Source organism: Amphiura filiformis, chromosome 14, assembly GCF_039555335.1.
Source record: "Amphiura filiformis chromosome 14, Afil_fr2py, whole genome shotgun sequence".
Classification (NCBI taxonomy): domain Eukaryota; kingdom Metazoa; phylum Echinodermata; class Ophiuroidea; order Amphilepidida; family Amphiuridae; genus Amphiura; species Amphiura filiformis.
The window spans coordinates 18,878,436-18,887,230 of record NC_092641.1 but is presented as its reverse complement, the minus strand read 5'-3'; the positions used below and the strand labels follow the sequence as shown (position 1 = coordinate 18,887,230).

Sequence of the window (8,795 nt, the reverse complement as noted above, 5' to 3'; positions counted from 1 at the left end):
ATCCACTTCCTCGCCAATGGTGACCGAGTAAAGGTAGATCCTCTTCCTTGGGTCGATATTCCCGATGTAGAGAATGAAATTCGTCTCGTAAAACCGCGGGCTCTATACATCGTAAGAGAAGAGCCCATGGTTTTATTTTTTCATACAGGAAAAAGACAATTCTATAAAAATATGAAACCAAAAACTGTATAGAGTGGTACAACTATTATATGGCTTATTAGTGATATTTTCAACCACTTCCTGAAATTATAACCGCGACTGCAAAACATTCATTTTTTTAATTTTAAAATAAAGAGAAAATGGCGTCACTCGCATTCATGGTTGGTGGAGCCATGGTTAACGCTTTGGCATTTTCAGGGAGCAATTATTTGTTCAACTCTCTCAGTAGTTCGGAAGAACGCAAAAGACACGATCTTGCTCTCGAAAAACTTCAGCACGACCGAGATTCTTGGAATCTAGCGCGTCTTTCAAGAATAGATTACATCAACGATCAATTAAAAAACAGGGTCACGCGGAGAGAACCTTTTCGGACGTCGATGACGCGATGAGACAGTATTATAATTTAACGGGAATTTTGATGGATTCTTTTCCACCCGAACCACAACTTTATGATGGAGAGTATCTCGACGAAGATCAAACAAAATCGATTCAGAACGGGGAATTAGCTTTGCTCGGACTGGGATTGCTCGGAACCGGTGTGGTCGCTATCAAATACTTTGGATAAAAGTATTTGGGTGGGAGCTGAACCTCTAATCTCTGGAAAATCATCGAGAGTTACGGAATAATTTCTTCGCTTGAGTAGGTAGAAGAGAACGTAGTGGATGTTAAAATTATTTCTCTTGGGTTTATTTTGTAGATAAATTTTCAGTATATTATCAAGATCGCATAACAAATTAGCTCGATCGTGCCAAAAATCGACGGGAAAATTGCCCGTAATTTCGTAGTAAATCTTGTGAACGGCTTTTGGGTCTGATCTCAAGACTTTTAACAAGTCTTTTTTACTCGGAGGGACTCGAACAATAATTTTTTTCGTTCAAATTCGTAACATTTCCTCGATAGATTTCGATGTATTCTTCAAACTGGTAGGTCTTGGTTTCGCAGTACTTTATCGATTGTCGAATTTGGTCGATGTTAACTCGGGGTGAGTTCTCGTTAAGAGACGCGTCATTTTCTAAACCACAATCATAACACACATCGTCTACTATGTATTCTGAGTTGCAATTTTTACATTTTGGCGGAACTCTTTGCTCCACTCGTGCGGGTTCTTTAAACAACCGAGTGAATTCGGTACCGTATAGGTTGCAAATCGGTTTTTTGTTCCGGAGGCGAGTTTTCTTTTTACACAATTTGCAAAAACAACGCTTATATTTACTCGTACACTTCATTTTTGTAACAATAAAAAATCTCCTTTAGACTGAATGTCTAAAGGAGATTTTTTTGTTGGTTATGGTAGACTGTACGTCTAGTCTGAGTCTTCATCATATTCCAACTCTTTCACTACAAGGTCAAAACTGTGGTACATGTTCCCGGTTGTTTTGCTTTCTTTTTTGCCCGTGGGTTTAACAAGAGCTATTGATTCACCAAAGTCCAAGTCCAAGTTCTCTAGCCTTTTTGTTAGGGTAGAACAACTCCAAACTCGAGTGTTATCACTGAGAGTGATAACTCCGGATTTTCCAACCCTGGTTTCCATGATCTCAAAATTGGTAATTTCGTAAATTCCACCTTCTTCTAGTTCAACCCATTTCAAAATTGAGGATCCTTTTTGCTCTTCTAACAAGTGCTCAAATTCCACCTTCAGTATGCTTGATTGTTTTGCCATTTTGTTTGTTTTTTATTAGCCGGGATTTTCTTAAACTGTTTTTTTTTATTAGCCGGGATTTTCTTAAACTGTTTTTATTTTTAAATCAGGCTAAAAATAAAAGATGGCTGAAACTAAAATGTCTAAGGTTTACTACAGTCCAAGAGGGTATTGGAAGGGTGTTTCTGCGATAGACAAGCTGGCGAAAGAGGCTGGAGTGACGAAAGAAAAAGCTAGAAATGTTTTAAAAAAGCAGACTCAGTGGCAAATTTACCTACCACCTCCGAAGTACATTCCCAGAGCAAAATTTAACGTAAGTGTACCTAATGAAGTTCATCAAGCCGATTTGTTGTTTATCCCTCACGACAGACCGAGGAAAGGAAAAAAGCTTTACAAGTACGCGTTGACTGTGGTGGATGTCGCGAGCAGATACAAGGAAGCTGAGCCTCTGAGCTCGAAGGAATCTGGGGAGGTGGCTAAGGCATTTGAAAAAATTTACTCTCGAGTTTTAAAGTGGCCGAAGCTTCTGCAGGTCGATCCTGGGAGAGAATTCATGGGCAAAGTGAACGAAGTGATGAAAAAGCACAAGGTCGATATCAGAAGAGGGTTGCCTGGTCAACATAGAGCTCAGGCAATTGTTGAAAGATTCAACAGAACTTTGGCTGAAAGACTGTTTGGCCATCAGTACTCGCAGGAAATACTGATGGAAGCTCGTGGTCAAAAAAATGTGAGGTCTACCGAGTGGGTGGGTAGGCTTCCGGATGTGATCAGAGCTTTGAACAGCGAAGAGACTCGGCTGATAGGAATGAAACCGGTTGATGCTATCAAGAAGAAAAAGATTGAAACGATGTCTTCAGCTCCACAGAAGTTGAAAAATGAGATTAAAATTCCAGGTAACGTGAGATTGAGGTATTTGTACGCTCCCGGAGAGTTGGAGGGAGGTGAGAGAAGACGCGCAACTGATCCCATTTGGTCTCTGGAAACTTACACGGTTGATAGTATCGTGAGGACTCCGGGTGATCCAATTTTGTACTATTTGAGTGAAGGTGCACCAAAAGAGCGTTTGTTAGACAGGAGCTTATGATAGTACCCGAGGGTACACAGTTGCCACCGACAGAGTTTTGAAGTAAAATTTCTTATTCAAGTTTTTCAACACAGTAACCGTGTGCATGTGTGTGAATTTTGTCCTCAAGTATGCTTCTCTTATCATCTTTGGAATCGAGCGCGACTTTGTTAACGGTTTCAGTGTACACCTCGTGCTTGTAACTCCTAATCACATTCATCGTTCTCGTCTGAGGTTTCTCATCGAAGAGACAGCGTTTGTAGTCGTCGAAGGTAATCTTTCTTTCGACGACCGCTTTCTTAATGCCTTTGCACCTCTTTTCCTCGTTTCCCTCGTGCATTCTGAAAGAGTACAACTTTGCTCTCAGTCCAACAAATTCCACTATCTGCTTTCCTCCGGCTTCGTCCTTGAACATGCCGGGACCTTTTTGTTCTTTCCCGTCGGAATTCCCGACGGATGATCAGCTGGGTAGTTGGAAGTGTCAAAGTAGCGGTCCACGTCTAGTGCGATATCCTCGTAAAAATCTTCGGTCTCGATTTCATAAAGTAGCGAGTCTGTATCTGTCATACAGAGCTTCGCTTTGTTTCCGTACTTTTCTTGATGTAATTGTAGTGAAAGTCGTACATCTTCGTCTTTGCAATATCCAGGATGCTCGCTCCGAGATATATCGGCTTGTTGAAGTACAGCGAGGTTTTCTTCATGTGAACAGCCACAAGATTTTCATCAAAGATTGTGCATCGCTGGTAGTTGGGTTTTGCGGCTAATTTGATGGCTTTGTGTTCCGAATTCACGAGATGGACATTGACGCGATTTCCATCGTTTTTCCAAAGACGCTGTTGTTCATCAGTTTGAAGAAATCCTTCTCAAACTCCGATTCAGCTTTTGTTCGAAGACTGGTATTCTTGTCGATGTATGATTTCATGAAGGCTTCCTCTCGGTATTTTATCCCTCTGTGAACCTTGGTCAGTTTGAGTCCAAGCTCCAAGCACTGCTTCAGAGCCACGTGGTGGATAACGTACTTTTCCTTGTCGTTCAGATTCGGAATTAGTTTTTCCACTTTGTTCACGATCAGTCTTTCTGGAGCTAGGGGAAAGTCGTTGTGAAGGTCGTGCAGCTCTTTGGGATATTCCAAATCCACTTCAAGAGTGCACGGGATTTCGCGCCAATTGTCTAGCTCTTTTGACGACATCCACTCGAAGTTACCGACCGGAAGCGGTTGACTCATGGCCCATCCGTATAGGTTGTTCGCGTCGATGTATACGATGTGCTTGGTGGGCTCGCTCGGATCGTAATCGGCACCCATGTACTTGTTGTTGGCTTTGGCATATCTGGTAGATATCGTGGAAACCCCACCTCTATTTTCGTTTTCAAAAAACAAAGTCTTATCGTATTCCGTGAGGAGTTCGAGACGTTTGGACGTCGTTTTTAGCATGCCATCGTAGGTTAATCCGGGAGCCGTGTAAAACCAGCAAGGATCCAGTTCGTAATTTTTCAGACAGACTTTTCTGAAATTTTCGAACACGTCGGCTAAAAGGAGAACGTCCGACTTGAGATACAGATCGTGATACTCCCTCATGGTTTTCATCTCGAAGGCATTCCAAACATTCTGTGCGTGTTCATAATCCTCATCGGAAATGTGTTCTTCGTTGAGTTTGGAGTAGAAGGTGTCTTTGGGTGGAAGACTAGTCTCCTGGAGTTTTTCCAAAGAGTTGACGTGATCGTACGGATACACCCCTTTTCTCAAGAGCAGCTGAAGTTGTTCATCCTGATAAAATTTCGGTAATTCAGAAAACTCATCCAAATTTTCGACGAGTTTGCCAAGTCCAGCAGCCATGAATTTAAAGCTGTCGATAAATCTGAGATCACGCTTGACATCGACTTCTTTTCCTTCCTTATTGGTAAAGGTGTCAACCAATATCTTCTTGGTGAATGAGATGTACTTCTCTTCGTTGGAAGGAATACAGTCGATCTCTCCCTCGGTCTTGCCAAGATTCTTGATGAACAGATGAGCGTCATATCCGGCTAGATTATGAAAAATCACGGGAAAGAACTTTGGTTTCCTATATTTCATATTGCAGATATTGTGGGCAGCTCCTCTAAAGGTTCCCTTATAGTGACAGTGGTCTCTGACGTTGTAATTATCTTTATCATCAGGAGTCAGTGGATCCTTACAGATGTGGCAGTGGGTGGATTTTTGAAGATCTCTCGCTCTTGCTCCCCGAAGATCATTTCCTTTTGGAACTTGAATTCTTGATAGATCTCTTTGATGTTTTGCTCTAGAGTTTCCACAAAAATCTGAGCCACATCTTGGTCCTCAGATTCCTTGGTGAAGATCACTGGTTCTTGAGTGTACACCGAGTCATCAAAACACTTGATATAATAGCAAAAGCCCGATGGTTCGTGCTTCTGATACTTTTTGGTGTAGGAGTCTTTGAGGTTTGGTTGACAAGTTTGAATCGGTTTTGTAAAGATTCAAAATCGGCGTACACGACAAAGGAACGTTCTGAGACTTGAAATGATGTTTAAAATACTGAGATGAATCCTTCTCTGGATCCGGCATTTCAATTTTCACGGTTTCATTATTTTGACATAGCTCTTTATGTTTCACCAATTTTTGTTTGGAGATGTAGGACGTGAGACATCGCATACAATAATATCTAGCATGACCATTTTTACTCTCTCGTGACGACATTAGTCTGCTCATACTCTTGATGACGCAGTAATGTTGGGTGTCATAGCCATCCTTATTTTTGCCCGAAATTAAAAGAAGAATAACTTCGTGTTTTCGATTGCTAGCACCTACTCTCAGCGGGTAGACTTCATTTTTGTACAACCTCTTGGATGAATTTTTTTCGGCGTATCCCAAGACATTAACGGAAATTGTAGGATTGTTCCTTTCAAACTTGGCAATATCTTTAAGGGAGGTTGGAAAGGGGATACCATCCCAGTTGAGCTCTTTGGCTTGTTCTATAAGCTTGTTGTCTACCCGATTTGGATTTTTGTCAACTGGATTGAGGGCTCGAGTGATAGACCACTTGGAGCATTGGTTGTCATCATTTATGAGATTGATGATCGCTTTCTTTTGGCTAGATCTTTTGAGTCGGAATGTATGACGAACCACTCATCGGTTTGTATTTAACTGTGTGAATGCTCAAGTCTACGATCGATTTGAATACCCATCCGCTTCCGCTGTTTTGAAATGTCGCAATGTTTTCCAAAATTCTTTCAGACCACCTTTTGTATAATTCATCAAGATCAGTTGCCTCCAGATTAACATCCGTAGTGGAGGTAAATGAGGCTTCTTTGGTGATAAGTTCTCCCGTTTGGAGATTCGTCTTTTCCATCATGCAGCGAAGAACTAGCACAACCTTTGTTTGACGATTGTTGGTTAAAAGGTTCACAACAGGTTGTTTAGTTGCTGCTAAAAAGGTTCTTGGTTCATAACGTGATCTTCCATCAATTTTGTATTGAGTAGTAAATCGATTGAGAGCAGATTCGGTTTCTTGAATTTCAAAAGGTTTTTTTTTCTGCTTGTACAGTTGTTTAATTTTTCGTTGAAATTTAGTCCGTCTCAAAGGTGGTTGAGGTGTGTCCAAAAAGGACCAGTCTTGCGGTTGTGGTCTTTGTTGCGCTTGTGGTTGTGTTGATGGCATGTACGGCGTTGGTTGAAGGATAGGCGTATCGATATTTTGTATCGGAGCATCCAGCGGATCTAAGACATAGTTTTCTTGAAGAAATTTTATCAGATCGGTTTTGCGGGTGTGTCTCCAATCTCCTTGCAGGCCAGCATTTTTCGCAATGGCTCGTAGATCCTTTACCGTATATTCACTCTTGATTTTTTTTAAACGCTCCCATTCAGCGTTCGATGAAAATTTTAGTATTCTTCTCATCTTCTTTTATTATATACAATGTTTTTATTTTCTTAAACCCTTTTTTTATTTTCAAAAAAATCAATATCAAATTATTATGAGGATTTCATTTTTCGTAATATTTTTTGAAGCCATACAATACTTCTCTCTATTTTTTTGGTAATAAGCCGAACTATATATTTTACCCTTATTTGTCGGAATTCCCAACTCTTTACATAGACCGACATTGTAACAATTCTGCAATGTTACGGGTTTGTAAAATTTGTTTGGATTTTTTTGACTGAGTTGAACCCACTGGTTGTTGTAAAATACGAACAGACGGTTATTTTCTACTTTCGATTCGAGAGTTATTTCTTTTTAACGTTGTAATGATTTTTGAATGATTCCATTTTTTTATTATATTTATTTTTTTAAATATTTTTTCTTAAATGAATAAAATGAAGAGGTTAAAAAAATGCAGGGGGAATTTTTTTCCCTGCATTTTTTTTTTTGGATAAGTTGAAATGCAGGGAAATTTTTTCCCTGCATTTTTTTTTTGATAAGTTGAAATGCAGGGGAAATTTTTCCGTGTAATTTGGATTGGGGTGAATTAAAAATGCAAGGATGTTTTTCTGTGTAATCCTGTGTACACGGCAGTTACACAGGTTTTTGTGATTTTACTGTGTATTTGGTGGTTGAGTCGATTTACACGGAAAATGACTGGTTTATGTGATTTTACTGTGTATTTGATGGTTGGGGCGATTTACACGGCAGTTACACAGGTTTTTGTGATTTTATGTGTATTTGATGGTTGGGGGCGATTTACACAGAAATAGACAGGTTTCTGTGATTTTATGTGTATTTGATGGGGGGCGATTTACACGGGAAAATACAGAAATGTGTTAGAATCGGCAAAAACCTACTACTGCTTAAAAGAGTCATCTGTAGGGGCGCTTAATTTGTAATTACCATTTTACTTGTAATGTGGAACAATGTTGCCGTTAAAAATATGGAACATATGTAACAGCTATCAGTGGCGTACCCAGGTCGAAAAGTTTGACCCAAATTTTTATATATTTTTGGATGGTTTGAAAAAGTGAAAAGTTTGTTTCCGTTTCATGCAAGTTTAAAATGTTTACAAAAGTTTCTGGGGATGCTATTTCGTAAGTGGAAGCCTAATAATTATCATTCAAGTACTTCCAACAATATGATTGTACTCATGGAAAATAAGAGGATGCATGTGTGTAGAATGTGGATTTCCAATGGAGCAATAACACAATACTTACAAATATTTGCAGATTTGAATCATCAGAAGGAATCACCGATGGCGTGGATGCCTCCAAATCCTGTGCGGTGGATATTACTGAACCGAGCGAGTGGAAGCCCATTAAGCGTGATCGTGAAGGTTAGAAGGTTTTGATAGTTCGAGGGTCCTCAGTCCAAAAAACCAATACAAATATTATAAGCCCTAATCCTAATCCTAATCCTAAACCTATAAGCCCTAATCATAACCCTAAACCTATCCTTAACCCTAAAACTAACCATAACTCTATAATCCATAACAAAACCCCAACCATAAACCGTAACTTTATCCCTAGCCCTGACCTTAACACTAACCATAATCATAACCTAAATTACCCCAAACCCTAACATTTTCGGACTTATGACCCTTCGGACTAATGGGGTGTTCCCGGTTACAATACACGTGTGTAACCTACACATTGGTGAATATTGAATAGTTAGTTTAGCAGTTTGAGTTTTGATTTGTTATTACACATCCAATTTCTCAAATTTCAAATTGTGAAAGTGCAGCTTGATTAAAGCGCCCAAAACTTTTGGAGTAAAGGACACATGATTTTGTCTTCCGGCTAACACCTTTCTCTGGTATAAAATGTCACTTCCGGTATAAAACGAAATACGTTTAAAATGCATCTTCTCCCACAAATTACGTAGGAAAGTGACGCCACTTACACACATGCATTGTTGTTACCCAGTGTCAATGTCGTGTACACAGATTTGAGGTCAAAGGTCATGAAGGGGTCACTATCGCTAAATGTACTCAATTCTCTACTCGTGTCATGCTCTC

At 39.8% G+C, this 8,795-nt stretch overlaps 1 protein-coding gene across 1 annotated transcript; it reads right to left on the bottom strand.

Moving 5' to 3' along the window:
• Positions 1–3,648: 3,648 nt before the first annotated feature.
• LOC140169253 (uncharacterized) lies at positions 3,649–4,932 on the bottom strand. The gene has a single exon (XM_072192510.1). It carries the CDS (start codon positions 4,930–4,932, stop codon positions 3,649–3,651), a length of 1,284 nt encoding a protein of 427 aa, XP_072048611.1.
• Positions 4,933–8,795: the final 3,863 nt, after the last annotated feature.